Here is a 21,341-nt window from a genome sequence, read left to right on the forward strand (position 1 = left end):
GAAAGCCAATTTAAATCAATTCACTAGGTAACTTACTAACTTATAGGTGATGAGGACAAGAGCTTCTGCAAGGTGAAAATTAAACAAAGAACTGCATTTATTTCTCTAAGTGTTTGTGGTTTATAAATATTAGGCCAAAGAAGGTGATAGCTATGCTTCCTAATACATTAAAAAAAAATTGGGTAGGTGGGTAATATCTTTTTTTTTTTCTTCTAAAGTTTTGGGTCAAATATTTTAGGGTGGAGAATCCTTTTTTTTTTTATTAAAAAGGGATTTTGATGGTCTGCGGTGTATTCCATCCACTGTTTTTTCTGTGGATTTGTAACTTGAGGATCAGTCCTGTCAAAGATTGCATAAATCAGAGCCTCTTCAGACAGTTATATATTTGTGTTGTACTGACATTTCGATAAATTAATATCCAGTATTGTTTGAAAGCTTCTACAAATCCTGCTGTGACACAAAAACTTTAAGCGCCCCTCCCCAGTTGTCACGAAACCCTCTATCACATTGCCGAAAGCGAAAATGTGCTAATCTTTTTTCAAGCCACAAATTCACCGTGGAATGTGTACTTCTGCAAGTAACAGTGGAGATTGTTAGTCACTACATCTGATCAAGGCTGTAATGAGTCCCACTGACACACGTATGAATATTGATGTTCCATTGACAGCCAATCACCCCAGCCACACTAGATCACTGTAGGCATGTATTGTAAATGTGTATATACTGTACATGTATGTAGATTCACTTGTGTGCATTACAGAGGTCTAGTACTGTTCGGTGTCTGAACCAAAGATCGTACAGGTCTGCGTAGAACAAACGGAAGGGGAAAAAACTGTCTAGGCCTAAACCTGATAAACTGGTGTGGTTTTGCAAATAAAAGGATTGAGTCCGATATGCATCCAATTTCCCCATGACATTGAGATCGGTGTGAAGGTTTGGTGGCACCATGCATGCCCGACCGTCACGTCACTCTTGCGTTCTATTGGCAGGTAGGCCTACGTTATGTACGTGCGGCGAGTTGGCCGTGATGCTAAGCCCATCCAAGCTATTTCTTGCAAGAGTAATCATACAGGCAATATTAAAAACATAAAGCTGTATATTTTAAATTAAATTTCTATTAGGCCTAACTTTATTTTCAACTTAGGGCACATTTTTATCACAACCCCCCTTCCCCCCAAATATCACGATTCACGTTTTAGGATCGTGGCATTTTAGAATCACGATTGTTGATGCATCTGTGAATCGTTACAGCCCTAATCAGGATATGCTGAAGGACGTGTTATCTTCGACAGATAGATTGACAACTCTCTGAAAGCTCAGACCCGTGGCAAGAGGTCTGCTGGAATTGACCCTGTTTGGTTTGACTCAACTGATAACGAGCTAGTACCACTCAAAACCCTGCTGTCTCACAATGAAACAAAGTCCAAACTAACAAAATACTTAGGGAAAGCTCTACTTCAAGAATATGCAGGCAGTTGCAAAAGCATAGTACATGTAGTTGTCTATGGAGCCTCAACATACTCCAACAAACCAGATGTGTTTGATTCTAACATTGAACACTTGCACGAAGAGGCAGACACCTTGATCCTACTGCATGTACTTGATTCATTCAAGTCTGATGGACACATGAGACATAGACGTGTATTCACCAGATACAGATGAGTTCATTACCTTATGAACTCAGTTTCCTCACACGACATTCCAGGTGAGCTTCGTTTCAACACAGGAAAAGTTAAAGTGAAGCGTGTAATTGACGTACACAATAGATGTGTAGCTATTGGAAGAGAGAAGCAAAGAGCAAAGGTCTTGTAGGTCTTCATGCCTTTAGTTGTGCTGATTGGGGAGGCAAATTTGCTGGTATATCCAAAGCTAGGTGGATTAAGCAGTATCTAAGCCTGGAATCAAGTTGTGACATTGTTGATGTTTTCCAGAAATTTGGTACGGATGATTTTGACCTGGACAGCATGTCAAATGTTGTTGAAAAGTTTGTGTGAACAGTATATGCCTAGAGTACCAAATGCAGCACTGTAGAGGAACTGAGATGGGAATTATTCAAATGCAAAAATCTTGAAGCTGAAAAGTTGTCACCTATGCTTGGAACACTGAAACTGCACATTCAGAGAGCAAACCTAATATTTAAAATATTAGGTTACAAACTGCTGAGGCCCAAATACCCCTTCTTACTGACAATGGATGAGAAAATACCTCAGATGAATCAGTTCCTCCAAAGATCTGTCTGGAGTTACCTGCACCTCAGGCTATTACTGAACTTGTCAAATGTGGATCGACATCCACATATCCATGGTGTATGTACCAGCCATTTCTCCAGTCTGAAGAATTACTTGCCATGTACACATCTTTGTAAATCTAGCGACTGTGGCAACACAGTGGATTACAATGTGAGAGGTCAAGAAAAAGACTTTGACTAGGTAACTTTGTAACTGTTCCAATGTAATTTAGCACAAGTCAAGAAAGTCAATCAGGAAAAAGACTTAAATTCCATACAACATTACTAAGCTTCCTTTCGCTGAAATTGAAACTAAAAACAAAACTCATACAGTAGTGAAGCGTTTGATGTGCCGCATCTGGATTTTCTTCAGACACTTAGTTACAACTGTGTATGAGATATTTAATTAGCCATACATGTATTAGCTGTGCTTGATTGATGTGGACCCACTGAAGAAATATGAAACTGTAAGAAACAGGTTAAATAAAACTGAAGCAGATTTCCATTTAACTTCTTTTGTATTGATTTTCTACCATATATTTTATAGTTTGGGAATCTTTGTCTATTGCAATTGCAACCTATGTACACCGTACATGTACATAAACTACTTTTGGTTCAGTAATACAAGAATGGTGGACATTTTTTAATCTACTACAGTAGTGGCATTTGAGATTCTGCACCAATTGGAATCTTTGCCAATTTGCCATCGAATGCGTATGACCATCAGTTTTGGGTTTGGCACTGCTTGCAAGGTTGAATGCATGTCAAGGTGTATGTATATATGATGGCCATACTGACATTCAACGTGGCGGCCAAAGGGAATAGATAGGATGACAGCAGTTTTAATGGAATCCCTGGTATCATAAACCTGGGTGTCTACTGCCTGCAACCTACACAGATTACCAATACTTATGCATTATTTCCTAGTCCATTACTTCCATTCGCTAAATTCTTGATCACCATTAGTGCGTCCCACCCACTCGCCTCCGCACTCGCCCCCCTGCGACGGCATTGGCCATGTTTGTTTTTTTTTCTTAACGCCATTATGTTACGGAAGATGTTGTTCCAGCTCAGAATTTTCGGTAGTTTTTCCTTCACTAACGCATGTTTCGATGTTACTCCTCGGTCACCTTGTTTGTTTGTTTATTTGTTTTGGCTCTTGTGAATGGTAAGATTATTCCTTTTCCATTTTATTTCTAGATTCTGGGTTTTCTTTCAGTCTTGCACAGGTGGCAGATGACCTTGTATTGACCTATTTTCATAGTTTGCCTGGTGGCACTGTTTTGGATAAATATATTTCCATTGCTTCAATACATATTGAGTACGTGTGGTTATGTATTCTGCTTGCTTGAATATACTGAATGATTCGCCCCAGTTGTGGCATTCTTGTTTATAATTTGATAAGTTATTTCGAAAGCAGTTGTTTCATTATTTTCAGATATTTTGCTTGTTGATTTTTCATATCGCTGGGTATTTCAGCATTTCTGGTTTCTTGATATTTCTAATATGCTTGTTGATTTTTTGTAATTTCCGGATATTTTGGCATTTCTGGTTTTTTTAATTTCTCTCTGTGTATTCTGTGTAATAGATGATCGAGAACCTGAGGGAAATTTGAGTTAGTCTTCACCCCGCTTCGAGATATTTGCCCGCTTGCAGGCCAGGGATAGTGTGGCCCGCTCGATTTGTTGGGTTGCTTCTCGCTTAGTGTTCCCTTATTCTTTGATGTTGGTTGGCTTCTGGCAATGGCTTCTCACCCAACCACTATGACAGAAAAAGAAAACGGCGGCTCAGGCCCATTCCAATTCCGGTAGAGATCCATCAGCATCCGGGATTGGGCCCACTCCAACCTATCTGGCCCGTTCTTCACACAGGGACACTGACACTCTCGGGGCTTTCAGCCGCCCTCTATTTCTGATCCCCTTCCGGGAGTCACTGTGCTCGCTTGTCGTTCTGCGGCTCCAGTTCAGCGGGACGACTCTAGCTCTTTCTTCCAACCAAGAGGCTTAGGGCCGGCGACCATTTAGACCCGGTTTGAAAAGGGCCCCCCGGTAAGCTCGCCCTGTTGCAAAAACCCCTTTCATACCGGCCTAGTTACCGGCCTGGGATGCTAGACTGGTTGTTGATCTCGAACTTCTCCATCCTGGGGTCTATTGTTTGCAAGTACTGGTACATGTAATCTATCCCAGAAGGAACCTGCTTGTGGTTTTTAATCCTTCAGCTCTATACAATGTTTACACCAATCCGCTTAGACCCCTATTCATCTGTGGAAGCATGGTGGGGGAAGCCTTTCATCAGGGACTTTGAAATGCCAATGTGCAGACAGGCCTGATACCGGCCTGGAGCAGCCTGAATACCGGGCAGGCATTATAACGGGTGGGCTACCGGGGGCCCTTTTCAAACCGGGTCTAAATGGTCGCCGTCCCTTACTGAGCGCCCTACGCCTTCAACTACTGCCTTCAGTCATTCTTTATTTAGGGCATTCTGGCGTTGGTAGACGCTACAATGTATGAATGTACATGCTACCAGGCCACCCCCTGTCATAGCCAATTTTACTGTCCCATAATTAAATATATCCTTGTCTGATCTGAACCAAACTTTGTATGTTTTCAATGTAGACTACCGGGGGGCCCTTTTCAAACCGGGTCTAAAAGGTCACCGTCCCTTACTGAGTGCCCTACGCCTTCAACTACTGCCTTCAGTCATTCTTTATTTAGGGCATTCTGGCATTGGTAGACGCTACAATGTATGAATGTACATGCTACCAGGCCACCCCCTGTCATAGCCAATGGGGCCCCGGTGGACATAATACTGGTAACGCAGGCATGATGCAGACAACAATGTAGATAGCATTGTACATTGTACAGATAGCTCTGTACACTGTCTATTGCTGCGTCTGTGCCTCAGCCAACCATTCTTTGCGTGCATTAAGGCATACACTAAGTGCTACTCTTAACCGGGCCACTCTACATTGTCTTCTGGGGTGGCCTCCGGTGAATTACGACACTTAGTCACTTACACTCAGTGTAAGCTGTGGCTGAAATAACTCCTTTCAGTACGCTACGTATCAGTGCTTGACCATTGCTGGGGGAGCTTAGCCAGTTAACAGAGAAGCGCATTATCCCGTTTGATTCCCCTTCACACCCTGGGCTGTTCCGGTGAATACGCAGCCTACTGGGTGTAACGTTGCACAGGACCTTCGGGAGATAATTCTACGCTATGCCCGCTGACCCCTTATGACCTCCACACGCCTGATCCCACTACTGTCTGAGACTTTGTCATTGGGGAACCTAGGCATGTGCTCATCAACAGCAAACCACGGGTAGACTGTCCTCCATTTTTGGCCCTGTCCTGATAGCTACACCGTTCATATTTGGTCCTGTTGCTTTCTCCAATTTATATTCGCATTGTAGGCATCTGAATTCACGGAACTTTACACTGTAGTGGATTCCAAATGCTTCTTGTTATCCAGATGCAAGATCCTCTGATGTGGGCGTGTCCAAATTCTGTCATTGTTATGAGGTATGACAAGAGTTGGTCTACCGTTGGCTGCAATTTTTATTTTGAATGCCCTTGGGTTCCCTCTTTGAATTACACTGGCGTGATTGATACGAAGAGCTATACTAATTACTGAAAATGGGTTACTTTGGAGACAATCCTAAAAGAACGTGCACAAAATTTTACTGTCCCATAATTAAATATATCCTTATCTGATCTGAACCAAACTTTGTATGTTTTCAATGTAGACACTAATCTATCATCTCTCAAAATTTGGACAATAAAATTCGGCCTCCTTCCGGTAGATGGGGCATTAAGGAGACATTGAAATGTCTCCCTAATGACCGATGTCTCCCTGAGGTCGAAAATTTACCACAAAATGTCTCCCTCATGACCCATTTGTAAGAATACTCGGAAGGGTTTTTGTCAGATTTTCAAATTTACATTTGAAAATAGTTTGGAATATTGGAGTGGTTTTTCTTGTCCAGAGTTCTGCTGGTCCTGACTGCAGGTAAACGTTTGAGACTAAGCTTTTTCTCTCTTTGGCCGGATGCATGCACTCTGTTAATTCTCTCTGTACTAATAGTGGGCCAGGAATCAAAGCTGAGAGGTATTGTACTGCTTTTATCATTACCATGTCAAACCTTGCTACCCTATCACAATCCACGACGCTAGGCTTATATACATGCACAATGTCGACATCTTCCGTTAGTGTATGCCAGCGGTTATCTACATGGCTATATGTTAGATAATGCTACAACCATTTACCTTAGGCTGCCCTTAGCATGGCTTGCAATGAGTTCTACTGAGATGTGCCAATTATACCCTCTTCGCCAAGACCACAAGTACTTAATCTACCTTCAGCTATACTCCGTATCTTTGGGTGTCCTCCTTTCATGGTGCTACACACTATTAATTTTGGTATGTCGACTGGCCCTCTAGCCCAGATGACCAATGTAGACGACACATTTGTGCCCATTATGTCCAGGCCGTTTTATCAGTAGGGGCCTATTTCTAAGGGTTTTTGGAATAGAGATTTTTAGAGAACCTTGTATGGAAACCCATACCCTATTCACCTCCTGTTACCTCGATGATGTTTGCAGGGGGGGCCATACACATGGACTAACTGTGCGCTGGACGGCATTGCAGTAGTTCCACTGTGGACCATCCTCTACCATTGCAGGAGGAGGCACTCAAGCAGTCACTATAAGGTGGCTAGGTACTGGAAGTGTGTCCTCGCCTTCCCATCGTCCATTGGTTCAGTGCTACTCTGCATATGTATTGGTAATCTGCATAGGTTGCAGGCAATAGACTCTCCCCCCACCTAATGTGGGTTGCGTCTACTACTGCATACCTACCAGATTACAAATCTCCCTTCCTCTTCCCCACACGGCCTCAGCAAACTTTGCGCATCGAAAAAGAGGATGAACATGGCCGACGTCTTCGCGGGGGGCGAGTAAGTGAGGGCGCATTATTGGTTATCAAGAATTTAGTGAATGGAAGTTATGGACTAGGAATTAATGCATAGGTTTTGGTAATCTGGCAGGTATGCAGTAGTAGACTCGACCCACATTAGGTGAAGGGAGAATTGCCACCATTTTTAACCCCCCAAGTTACAAGTGGAGATAGGGTGAAAACATAAAGAAAATGGCGGCCATTTTGAAATTGAAAGTGGCGACCGAATACGTGGCCGAAAAAATGGCACCTCATTTTTTTGAAATCAGCACCCCAAAACTGACAGAGTTAGTCAGTAAAATCCATTTTGGCAGGAAAATCCGGCTGGATCAACACTTATGACATAATAGACTGCATTAAGCCCATTATGTGTAGATGTCGAAAAGTGTGTTTATTATTTTTAACAAACGATTATCATTAAGTCAAATTTAGTCAAGTCATGGCAAGTTGCAAATCACGTTCCTTGAAGTCAAGTCCGAAGTCATTTTTTTCCATGTCAAGTCTCAAGTTAATATTGAAAAACAAAAACAAGCATTCGAGTCCGAGTCAGCAGCTCAACACCGAAAATTCCATCAACCTTTGGTGTAACCCAAATAAAGGCTATTTCAAGAACAAGTTTTATTCAAAATGCACATGTAACTCTATTTTCCCAGACTTCTTGATTTGTTGATCATTAATATGGTAAAAATCTAAACTCATCTGCCAAGAACATGTACAAACATAGGTCATCTGCAAGAGATATAGGCCTATGTAGGCCATTTCTTAATACAGGATATTTAATGTGAGGTTTCCAGGCCCATCGTCATCGCCACACAGATGTGTTGTATTGACGTCCCGAGGGCGTCAAGTATGACCATTTCTTGGAGCTATCTTTATGCAGTTTCAAGCATGATCCCACATTCTAAAGGGGGCCTGTGTGAATGCAAGAGTATGGGGGATTAAGAACAACTGTCCCATTCCTCCCATGCACCCGCTTCGGAATGGGAAAAATACTTTTGATTTATGCCCTTAGCTATTTGCAAATTTTCAATTTAATGGCACACGTTCTTTAGGAGATATAGGGCTTAAAGGATGTATCTTTATTGTCACATGACTTATTTTCTGTGATATCATCATCATAGGATATCAATTTTCATCTAAAACATTGCCCTGTCAAGCAATCTGCAAGGGCATTTTTGTCATTAGTAATGCACATTGTGTATGAACAATACATTTAGCAATCTTGGGTAATGGATGCAGATATTTACTCAAGTGTTTGATGGGCAATTTAAAGCTCTCACTGTTGGGATTGATTTTGTAGCGATTTTTAATAAATTGAAGTTTTTTATTGTAACTTCTTGTCTGATGATGTCATCAGCCCAAACTTTTGCACACATGTGGCTGGCATGAGGGTCATTGTATGTACCCATTTTCAAGCGATTCTGGCAAAATTCGCCACAGAACTGTTTTCAAATAGGTTTTAGAGATTTTGCAACCTGTTTTAAGGGAGTGTTCGAATGTTGCATGACTTCACTGGTGCATGTTTTGAGGAATAGTGTTATGTCGAAGACCAATATCCACTATAAATAACAAAGCACTTCCAGTTTGGACCTGTTTCGACTGGAAGTAAGAGTCAAGTGATTCTATGTACACAAGAAGAAATTAAGATTGAAGATTACTCTTAACCACTTGATGCAAAATACAAGCTACTGGAAGTCCTGGTTGATTTTACTTGGAATTTTGAAGATTTCACACAAATAAAAATTGAAGCGTGTGCAATTTGACACCTGATGGCATCATCGTGATTAATTTTTTTAGTACATTTTGAAGTCTAAGGCTTTGGTTTGATGAAGTTGCAAGATCGCTACCACTACATAAAGAAATTGCTGAATTCTGTATTGTGGGTTTGCTTCAATGAAGGAATGAAACAACTATAGATTAATAGTAAAGGGACTCTCTGGCTTTTAGGCAATTCTGCAAACATGACTTTTTAAGGACACAATTATATGATGGACTTACTTGTATAAGAAAGAAAACAAATGGTCCATTACATCTTTGAAATCTATCATTTTCTAATCGTGTATTATCCAAATTCTCTTTTCAAACTCTTAACCACTTCCTGCAGGGTGGATTTCTCTTGAGTGGGATTAGATGACGGGACCTTTTTAAGATTTTCTGTTTCCAAAATTCTTCAAAAATTTGTGTCTTCATTTACCGGACGTTTACACCCACACAAACGACTGTCTGGTGGCTACTCTAATTTGACGGGCAACCTTCATTGATGCCCGAGTATTCAGCCCAGGCCTGTAGCCCTGTAAAAGATAGCCCAGAATTGTGAGGTGTTTATAATTTCCTTTGTTCCAGTGAATGCTAGTAGTGATGCTAGTCATCAATGGGTCCCTGGAGCACTTTTGTCCATGGTGCTAATCCGCGGGTGTGCTATGCCCAAAACAGTGGTATACTGTTTACAAAAGTGCCGGATTACCTTTGAAAAATGGAAGTTGAAAAATGATTGCAATTCCCAGCATCAGGTCCTTTGTTCCGAGTACAGTCTTTTGTTACACAGACCAGCTCTTGAGTCTGAAACCGCACACCCCGGCTCTGCATATAAACCAGGCACCCCAGCAGGAACTGGATAATGGACACTTTTTTCAAGACATACTTGTACAATTTGCAGCTGTCTGCTTCAACATCCCCTTAAGATTGTAAGAATTATTCAAACTTATGAGTGCAATGATAAGATTAGTTTCAGCAAGCCAAAGTTGAGTGTAATGGAAATTCAATCAGTCATTTATTCTTTCCATGGCATTCCACGGCATGTATGAAACTTTCATTCTTTGTGTCACATGACCTGAATAAATCCTTCTTTCTTTTTCTGCCTGTTGTAAAATCAGTTCCTGACCGTACCCATGTTTAGATGGTCTCACAATGTGTGTAGTCTTCTGTTTTCAACCTACCCTAAACAGTCGCTAAATATGCAAATTCCTTTGCATCTGATTCAATTCAACTTCTGATCAACTGTAGTGCAGCCTCTAGTTCCATGATGCATAGCGAAATGGCCGCCATGTTCGTTCTTCTTTTCCATAGCCTGATTCTAAACGGACGTATCTTTTTGACATCATCAAGTTTATTGAGTTTCCGTTTCGCTCCACACCTTTGTTATATTCAGATCAAACCGTAAGGTATTGTAAAAAATGTACATTCTATTTTTCTGAGTTAAATGGTATATTTTCTTGTTTTGTGTGCATTTTATAGATCGTTTGACTGTACACTATTACTACCAAGTGATACATAGGGTCAATGGGGCATCCCTGGGATTGGTGGGGGTTCCTTGAGGCGATGTGAGCGATCCGATACCGAGGTCGCCCTCTTTTCTTGGTATATATAGGGTCAATGGGGCATCCCTAGGATTGGTGGGGGTTCTTTGAGGCGATGTGAGCGATCCGATATCGAGGTCCCCCTCTTTTCTTGGTATATATAGGGTCAATGGGGCATCCCTAGGATTGGTGGGGGTTCTTTGAGGCGATGTGAGCGATCCGATACCGAGGTCCCCCTCTTTTCTTGGTATATATAGGGTCAACGGGGCAACCCTGGGTTTGTTAGGGTGTGCGAGGAAGTGCGAGCGTTCTGAATTCCACAACCCTACATTCCCCTAAAGACAGACAGGAGTCGGTCTGCAGAGGATTGAGTGGCATCACGCTGAACTTGTGATCCCTTGGTTGTTCCCTGCTGGCAATACCATTTTTGGTTCAGTTCAGGGTTAGCCCATGCCACGCTTCAAGGGCCTGAGCTGCAGTATGTGCAATATCCGTATGCTCAGTTCCCCAACGTAACACGGAAGCATCCCAGTCCATGCGGACAACACAGCTCACCGACCTCCTGCACTGTCGGGGGGGCTTTTGACCTCCGTATTTCACCCCCTCTTCCAGCTACTTTCTGGGCCTTACTGGGAAGACTGCTTCTACCTCTGTAGTTCTTTATCTTTACTGCTGTCTGACAAGCCTCCGATGCCCTAGCTCACCAGTCGTCGACCGCTGGCTCTACAACCAGTTCTCCAGTACGCAGGAAACATAAACTTCTTCGTCTTTTTCTAAGGAGTCTAAGCATAAAACGTCTCACTCCTCACAGAAGGTGGATGCTTCAGCCGACATCAAGTCATCGGTCCGCATGCTCTTGGAGAAGCTCTCTTCTATAGCCAGCCGTCTAAAGCCCAATCCTGCTCCCGCAGCGACGGCTCCAGATCCGGACCCTTTGCCGGTGAAACGTGATCCACATCCGGATCGGCATCCGCATCCAAACCTGCATTCATCGGCGATCCGATCTTCATATAATGGTTTCGTCCCTTCGACTTACCCAGGTTCTGGCGCAGACTACAGCTCTCTCACCTCCTGCTCCGGCCCCATGCCACCCAATAAGACATAATGACGTTCCTCCTTCCTCAGATCAACTCCGGATGGAACGGGATACGTCCTCTGAAGATCAGGATATCTCCTCTGCAGCCAACCTTAACCCTCCTGAGGCATGGCTATGTTTTCTTCAGAAGGATATGATCCTCATATTAGGCCAGCCTTCTAATCAGTCTGCGGATGAGGCCTCTTAACATGCTTCCTTCAAGCGCCACCCTGCTAGGTTGGAGGCATCAATGCCAATTTTACCCAAACTTCCACTTGACCGTTCATACATTGAGATGTTAACCCTAACACTCCTCAGTCCTCCAACAGGTGAAGGATTGAGGAGGGTTAGGGTTAAAGTTCTCGCTGTTGCCAAATGACATCCATACCTGCGCAGGTCCTCGACCTATTTCCAGTTTGCTAGGGAGGACTTTGACAACTTCCTCTCTGTCCCTGAGATTCCAACGGAGGCTGAAGATAAACTTCCCTCTGACGCTCACAAGCCTACAGGAAAGTCTCCATTTAAAGAAAAGGACAATCGTTTCGTTGAGTCTACTCTTGCTAAACTTGACAAAGCCTCACAACATGGCCTTCGCTGCACCGTGTGAGAAAGAGCGTGTGACAGAGATTCACCAGTTACTCTGGACCTGGCAGCTGTCGCACTTTGAGGGCTCGATGAGAACGTCAACTCTATCTTCGAGCAGTTTGTTCAGATCTCCGTTTTAGCCACTTCTGCACCCAGATACAACACTTTAGACTCTATGAATATTCCCTATGAAGGAGTCAAGTCAAGACTTCAGGAACTTCCTCTTTACAGCAAAGACCTTTTTGTGGGGAAATTCATTGAGATGATGGAGTCGGAAGTTAAGCGCATTGACACAAAACATAAACCTAGCTTCCTTGATCTCCCTTTGGTGGCTCCACCTTGCCAATCCTGTCCTGATAGTTGCCGGGCTTGACCCTTCAGACCTCCATGTCAGGGCAGGTATGATTCCTTTCGCCCCTTTCGTCAACCCGTTACCAGACGAATCGTGGCCGTCCATCCTCCTCTCAACTTACCAAACCACCCAGAGGAGCTTCAAGGGAGGAACTACCAAGTCGCACTACCCCGACCTGGGGGTAGGCGTTGCTTACTATTGAGATTTGCCTCTGCTTGCCAATCCCAGACCCGTTGGGCGGATGACTTCAACTCTTCGCAGGGACTTCAGAGAAAGTCACATCGGACAGCTGGGTGCTCGCGACCATTCGCTATGGGTACGCCCTCGAATTCACGAGCACCTCTCTGTCTGTAGTTATCCTCCATCCGACTTCAGTTCCTACCGAAACAATTGCCCTGTGTTCCACCTACAATGAATTTTGGATAGAACGAACGTTTCTACATGGATTTCATGATAATGAGAGTCGACTGCACATGTGTATGTTGAAATGCAGTTTTACCTTCAAGAAGCATTATCAGCTGCGAATTTTGTGAAGCCGGTGTTCAGTTTAGAAAATTCACAGCACAAATTCGGCACCAACTTACGTAAAAAAATAACGTTCATGTTCGCGCCGATTATTTGAGAGTTGGCAAATCTTGAACATAATTTGCCCCCTGGCAAATTTTATAGCAGCAAATGCTTTTTAACATTATTATTGGTGTGACCCTGCATTAAAGGAACTTGTATCACGGTCCATTACTCTACCTTTACATCATGAACTTTGAGTTGTACTTCACCTGAATGCAATGTGAAGTAAAATAACGTCACATATACAAAACCTTCAGTGCAAAATTGTGCCTGTATCGTGCACATGAACAGATCACCTGAATGCTAATGATTTTACAAACATGCATGATGCATGTCGACGGACAAGGTGTGTCCTGGATGGTCAGTCATGTTCACATGACTTGGACTCTTCCATTTTCTTCCAGGGGAGGGATGAAACCCTATTTTTATATAAACAACGTCGGGAAAGCTCATAACGAATAAAATATTTTAAATCACTTTACACAGAAAGTAATTATTACTATAGGCAAAAAAATCTTTTTATACATTAAAAATTAAATACAAAAAATGATAAATGATCCCTATTTTGGTGAACGAATTCATTCGGGCACCAAGCAATTTACAATTCAGCCTTACGATGGCGGAGGAATTGGGGGGAACAATTTGGAATCACACGTCACAAAATTAAACACTGATTTGTAAAGTAAAATTTCTGACAAATTAAGAAGACTCTATAACAATGTGTACTTTCATTGGGCATGGTGCATTGCCGGAGTGTGGCTGCTCAGAACAGGCGATCGCGAGTGTAGCTTGGGCACACGAGGCACGGTGCTGCATGTTCTGCAGAGCTTGGTGGGTACTGTGTAGTTGTGGGTACGTACACGTACGTTTGTTATAAAAAGTTCATGGACTTCCCCTGGGAATAATGGTCAGGCCTTACTGGTAAGCCCCCTAATACCGGCAGTTCTCTCCAAGATCGAAAGGGAACGCTGCCGAATCCTTCTCATCGCCCCCTTCTGGCCACACCAGCTGTGGTTCCCGCGTCTGACCAGACTTCTCGTCTGGGTACCATTGATCGTTCTGACAGACCGGATCTGCTACATCAACCAAAGTTAGGCGTGCTTCACCCTCATCCGACGTCACTACACATGACCTGTTGGCTATTAACAAACAGTCCTTCAGATCAGCAGGACTTTCTGATAAAGCTGCCAAAATGGCCTCGAAGAGTCAATGCCAGTCTATACGCAACATCTATGACTCCAGATTATGACCTTTTACTTCGTGGTGTTCAGAGCGAGGTTTTTCTCCGACCAAAGTTTGTTTCCAATAATACTGCTCTTACACATCTACTCCGGGAGATGTTTCTTGAGCGTCCCTCAACTAAAAGACTATTCCTTCATGGGACTTGTCAGCTGTCCTCCAACTGCTTGCTGGTCCCCCCTTTGAGCCTCTCACAGCTACACATCGTTGATCAACTTATCAGTGAACCTGGCATTTCTACTGGCAGTTACTACCTCACAGCTCGACAGTGAACTGAAGGCATTGTCCATCACAGATGGCCACATCCATTTTTGTACCAGACATTACCAAACACGCTGGGACTCCCGATGACAAACCATGGTGCCCAGTGTGGACTCTTAAATGGTACTTAGCCAAAACCAGAAAACTCAGAGGTACAACTTCACAGCTTTTCATCACCACAATAAAACCTCACCGAGCTGCAACGAGACACACTATAGCCAGATGGGCAGTTTCGGCTGTCAAGTTTGCCAACCCAGATTGGCCGAACTCTATGGACAATAAAACATTACCCCTCATCAGGGCTCATGATAACCGAGCAGTTTCCACATCATGGGCCTACTTCAGGGGCGTACCGATGGAGGAAATATGCAAGGCAGCATGCTGGAAGACCCCATCTACTTTCACCACATTCTACCTCACCGATGTTCTACAAAAGGACTCCGCACATGGCAAAGCGGTCTTGACATTGGCCACATCGATGCCGAAGGGTTCCTCATCAAAGCAGGTGACCACTGGAACGACACAACTCCATTATTTGGTGAGCCTGCAATAAAGTTTGGACAATTTGCGTCCTTGCCGCATCCCCGTCCAAGGGCTCGATGCTACTCTGCATATTTAGTGACTGTTTGGGGTAGGTTGAAAGCAGAAAACTCCTCCCCCAGAGAAATGTGGGTGAGGTCTGCTATTGTATACCTACCCCAAACACTAGGCTCCCTTCCATCTTTCCCCACTTTTGGCTTGGACGGTTTTAATACCGGAAAAGAAGGATGAACATGGTGGCTTTTCCACTTTGCATCATGGGACTAGAGGGCGCACTACGGTTGATCAGAAGTTTTAGCGAATTGAATCATACGCAAAGGAATGCGCATATTTAGCGACTGTTTGGGGTAGGTATTCAGTAGCAGACCTCAGCCACATTTCTGTGGTTGAGGATTTTCGTTCCTAATTATGAAATTGATTTGAAGAAAGAACTCAACACAGCCAAAATCAGTTTTAAATTTATCAGCGATTCAGCAGGGAGAATGTATAATGATCAACGTGTGTTTGTTCCATTGAAGTAGGAGGTCATAGAATATTACAGTTACCATAATTTCTTTTCTAGACAAGGTTTATTTATTGACACATGTTGTGTTGATCTTGACAGGAGTTATGTGGCAGAGCTATCCCTCTACATCAAGTCATGCCGACGCAGTGAGTATCCATTTGTTCCACAGGAACTTTCACTCTGAAGCATGCTACATTCTAATAGTGGGAACTAGGAATGCTTTGCTTATGTTCCCTGCTGGGAAGTGCTTTTCTAGAATTGAACATGGGCTGTGCATGCGCATTGGTAGATATTCCCTTTTAGTATCACCCGGTGGTGATCATGACATCATGATACACATGATCTGTGTGGAGGTAATCTTTGAAGTGATCAGCTGTCACCCTGATTTTTCAGTGAATGTTGTTGTGTATGAATCCATCCATTCCAAGTTAGCCATATCCTGCCATGGAGCCCGGTTTTGGGTACCTTGGGTTTGTATGCATAGCCGGGGTGCCTGAAATTGGACAAAAGAGCTGTGGGCCTTGTAAGGCTTGGCTTCAAAGTTGACCGTTCGTGAAGTCAGCGAACGTTCGTGAACTAAGTTAATCCTTAGTTACCAGTAGAGGAGGATCTTAGCAGGTTCATTTGGATTGCATGACAATGGCGTTTGTTATGGTAATTTGATGTTAAGTAGGCTACTGTTGGCGAGTTCGCGAAGTGTGCGAAGCCAGATTCAATAGCTATACATGTATACCAGCACTGCACTTAAAGAATTTTCCTGTGTGTCAGCACTTTGTAAAAGCGAAGAATATAGTTATTATATTGGATGCTTTGTTCCGAGTATTTCCCCAAAGGGTTTTTTTTGTGTGTGTATGTTTTTAAAGGTTACAAACTTGCTGTAACGGGAATTGTGTACGTTATTACGTGTACTGTTGATGTTGAGATCAAATGAAAGCCAAAACTCATAAAACAAAGGGCAAGAACTTCACCATTACTTTTCACAATATGAAATGGTAACACATCACCTCAAATCAGCACCCGATACTTTTTGTCATTTTTTTTCAGGAATGAAAATATGACCAAACTCCTAAAACCAGTGTGAGGAATTTTTTCATTCACAAGTAAAAGAAGTATTCTTTTACACAAGATGAAATAGTGCAACAAGTCAGAAAACGCACAAAATAAATGCCCAGGAAAATTGAAAATAAGTGTTCAAACTATCCCTCAGTGGATGGTGTGGTATTCCCTGAAGCATGGGTTGATGCAGAGGGGCTGGTGGCACGAGTCGCACTCAAAGTTGGTCTGCTTTCGTCGCCCCTGGGAAAAGCAGAGGACACATCGGACTCTTCCCATACAGTGGCAGATTGCCTTGGCTAATGGCCAGCAAGTCCCAGCAGCTCAGTCTTTTATTCAAGGATTATACAAGTTCTGTCACCTTGGCTTGAGTAAAGGCCTCAGGAACCCATTATTGCCTACTTCCCTTGGCTGCTGGCCTTAACTTTGGACTGAGGGCAACAAACCAAAAAAAAAAGCCCAGCAGCTATATTAGTTTTTTAAATTAAAGTTCTGATTTCGAGCTCCCCGGCTCCATGTACAAAGCCTATGTGCCTGATACCGGGTCCCCCGGCGCAAAGTGGTTAAGGGAGTTCCATCAATTGACGTTTTTAATACAGGCAGCATTTTGGAAATCCTCCAATAAATTCATATCCTGCTAACTTTGGGATGTCTTCCAATCCTGAGGGCTGTTTCTGAAGAACAATTTTGCTGACAGCAAGAAATGTACATGTACATGTAGCTTATTGAGCCTCACATAACACCCCTCACTAGTCAGAAGACACGGTTATGGTAAGGCCATGCTTATCTCTTCTAGCTTACCCATATTAACGTACTTGTGATCATTGATCCGTATTCATAATGACCAGTATATTGATGAACCTTGCTCAACCCAGTCCCACAATGTACAGTAGCATCTCACACTGACCTCCTGTTGTCCAGTGGTATTCTGCATAGATTGTGGCTCTATGAGTAATATGAGTGCTGTAGACTCCCCGTCCCCGCACAGAACTGTGGCAAGGGTCTACTAGTGAATACATATCCATAGCCCAACCCTCCCTCCTCCCCACAGGGAGACTTGATGCTAAATCTTGCCATAGTTCTCGAGAGAAAGAGAAGATAAGATCGCAGGCATGCTACAAGGCATGGTGGGTAGCCTGTTGTGTGAACTCTTAGCGGATGTATTGTGCCCTCTTGGGAAATATGCATAGGTAGTGGCTCTACAGGTGAGTATTCGCTAGTTGACCTTTCCCACATGTCTGGGTGGAGTAGTATTGCAAAGTATCTTGTGAATGGGAGAAGTCAACCTTAGGTCTGAGTCAATTCGAATAATTGACTACTTGAATATTCAATTGTACTGGCTGGCAGATTGTCATTGAACAAACCGTGTACTGGTACAAAGTACATTGCAATAATGCACACAATTGTACATTATAATCACTATAATAGCTTGTCACTTTTAGGGCTATCTTCAGACCTTAGTTAAGAGATTTATCTTCCGTCTAGATTGGGTCCTCTCGCTTACCATGTGATACATGGACATTGTTCGCCAGTTTGCCGTCATGATTACGTGACTAGTGTTGTGCATAGTGGTGTGAATTGTCCATAATTCTTACGAATTTTTGACTACAGAAATTTTTACATAAAGGAGATTAAGCCAAGTTTTATCACCTTTTTGTGGAAATTTTCATGCCATTCAATCAGCACAAAAGAAGTTGACCCCCGAAAAACTTTGAACCTATTTTTGAGAGACATATAATCAGCAGCAAAACTTTTTTTTTCTTGGCCTTTGGTGTCCATGAGGGATTCCATGCAAACTAATACGCCTTTTCCCACAATGGCGTTGTAAACCACAAAACCAAAAGAAAACTGCTCGTGCATAGATGTGGAACAGTGGAAAAGACTGGTTTGTTCAAAACAACAACATACAGGTCAACCGTACATTGTGTTTTTTGTTAACCAGTCCTTTAGTACTGTATTGTAGTGCTACTAACTTAAAATTAATGACATTACATCGGTAACAATATCAAAAATCTATAATGCATCATAATTTGCATTGTAATATTAATCTACTGATGTTAAGGTGGGTAACATGTTTAAGGTATAATTTGGAAAGAAGAATGTAAGACAGTTTAGGCACTTCCATTCAGATGTCCAAATCCGTTAGGTGGCCATTCTGACACACAGCCATACATCAAAATCATTGGAAATGTAGAATCTTGTAAACTTCTTTTTACTTTGTGACTCAAAAGGTATTTATGAAAGCGCTTGGCCAGTCATAGGATCATAACCAGGATTAGGATAAGTATCATTTTCTGGATCAAGAAGAGTGGACGCTGATAATACCGGAGCCAAAGGTGATGGACATTATCAGTGTCCGTTTTCCTGACTGGTCTTATACATGTATGTTTAAGACTGGCCAAGCACTTACAAGTATTTATTCTGATGAAAACTTTGTTCATGAAGAGTGCACAGCAATGTTACATTTATTTGCACGGATGTGTACATGCTTTTTATCTGAAAAATTTATGTGTTCCATTCAATGCATGTTCTTATTTTCTCCACCTAAATATTCTTTGGTTGGTGGGGATGTTGCATAACTATATGTGTATAATCTGTGAACCTCATAGTGCGTAAGCACAGGATCTTTATGAACTAAGTGATAGTCAGCCCACGCTAAGTGTATTGTAAGATCAAGATGTATATTGAAATATTGAATTTGTAGTCTGACTTCTCTTTTATAACTCTCTAAGATCATTCCTTCTACGTGAATTTCTTTCCCAGCCATCCATGCTAGGGAGCAAGGGTCCAACAAGAAAACAGCATCACTGTCTTGTGCCCTCTCTCTTGTCAGACAGCTGTATCATATGGGAGAGATTGAAGCTTTCACAGGACAAACCAAGAAACGAAAGACTGAAAATGTAGGTTATTTCATGTTTTTTTTAAATTAATTATCTTGTAGGTGGCATGTTGCCCAACTAACATGCACAATACCTGAGGAAAATAGTTGGTTCTGTTGTCCAGTTGTTGCATTTTCTTCATGTTCACATTTAACAACAGAGTGCCCCTTTTAACATGCATACCTTTGCAGATGTGGATGTGTAAAAAGGTTTGTTTGTAATGTGCATGAGAACTGTATTGTTAATAAAGCAATATTTGTTTGCTGCCCCAACTTATCAATTTTGTATCATATTAGACTTGGAAAGGAAAAAAACACTTCTTTAAATAGAGCTGTGTGACAACTTTTTTGATTGTAATATTAACCCTGCAAATTCCCAAGGGTTGAAGCAGGGACCCCAATTTCGTAATTATTTTAATTAAAAAAAAGGTAATCCTTGCCTGAGACCTGCACTATTAACCACTTGCTGCCAGGTGCTTTTTTTAACCGTTAATCTTCAAAAATTCATATCTTTTTTTCTGAATGCCTAAACCCCATAAAATGGGTGTCCCGTGGCGAGTCTAGCAAGCAACCTCCATTGACCCTTCGGTTTTGCGGCCATGCCGCCAGCTCTGTATAGAGCCTCCATTGTGTGCGTTACATAAGGGCTCGTTTGTTCCGGGCCTTGACCCAGTGTGTTGCTATGCCGCCGTGTTGCTATGCGGAGCGATTGACGGTCAAGACCTCAGCGTGTAACATGCGGTGAGTGAATGGGAAGCTGTGCACGTGCACTGGGCTTGAGTGAATGGGAAGCTGTGCACGTGCACTGGGCTTTGTCAACTGTTCAGTGAGTGCGGGCAATGACGGACAAATGAATTCATGCTGTAAAAAAAGGGGTCTAAAAGTGTGTCTTTTTCGTGGCGCTGCTGCTTGTAACTTTTGCTATTTTTTGAAGCTATTGGGGTTATTTTCTGTTATATATTTTCCCATCTACCAAACTTATATCCCCCCAAACCACTCTCATATTTTATCTCCCAACTTGTTCATTTTCCCTCCAATAGTGTAAGATATTTCCCTTCCAAAACTTTATTTCCCAAACAATTTCAAGTAAAATTTAGAAAATAAAAATAAAATAAAGTACACATAGAAATACACACAGACAAATATTTGGAGAGAACTTCTTTTTCTCTTATTTTCTTCTTGTCATTTCTCTTACGTTTTCTTTTCTCATTGAAGTAGTTGAACTCATAAAAGTAGTAAAATAAATTTCCACTCTTTCTAATCAAATGAAAATCAAACACCAGTGCAAGGAATAAAAAATACTTCCCAGAAACTTTGTCTTTTTTGTCATTTTTTTCAAAGGCTGAAAATATGACCACCTAGTAAAACCATTACAAGGAAATGTGCCACTTTTTCAAGAGATGAAAATACTACATCCTCAAAGCAGTACGTTCCAGAAACTTTGTCTTTTTTGTCATTTTTTTCAAAGGTTGAAACTATGACCACCTAGTAAAACCACCAGAAATGACATATTGTTTTACACTAGATAAGTGGGGCATCAAGTCAAAACACACATGAAAAACACAAAATATAATGTCAAAGAAAATGTCCATGAAAATAAATGTTCAAAGTGTCAATTAGTGGACAGTATGGTACTCCTTGAAGCAGGGGGCGACGCAGAGGGGCTGGTGGCACGTGTCGCACTCGAAGTGCGTCTTCTTTCACAGACCACGGGAAGTGCAGAGGACACACCGCCGATAGCGGAAGTCGCCATAGCTGGTCCTCTCAAAGTCCACGGGGAAGTGTCGGCCAACAAAGCGGGAGTTGGTGAATG

At 42.4% G+C, this 21,341-nt stretch overlaps 1 protein-coding gene across 4 annotated transcripts in view; it reads left to right on the forward strand.

The window, feature by feature from the left end:
• dhx9 (DExH-box helicase 9) overlaps positions 1–21,341 on the forward strand; it is a 202,930-nt gene that overhangs the window by 72,956 nt on the left and 108,633 nt on the right. For 3 of the 4 annotated variants that reach the window (XM_087143419.1, XM_022239222.2, XM_022239223.2), the window contains 2 exons: positions 15,697–15,743; positions 19,414–19,550. In XM_087143419.1, the coding sequence (XP_086999545.1) occupies positions 15,697–15,743; positions 19,414–19,550 (184 nt within the window). Of the gene's footprint in view, positions 1–1,286; positions 1,706–15,696; positions 15,744–19,413; positions 19,551–21,341 lie in introns of those variants that run through there. The other variant, XM_022239225.2, reaches the window with a different exon arrangement.

The sequence above is a fragment of the Acanthaster planci genome, linkage group LG11 (genome assembly GCF_054643075.1).
Source record: "Acanthaster planci isolate LZ-2023a linkage group LG11, COTS_SCS, whole genome shotgun sequence".
Taxonomy (NCBI): domain Eukaryota; kingdom Metazoa; phylum Echinodermata; class Asteroidea; order Valvatida; family Acanthasteridae; genus Acanthaster; species Acanthaster planci.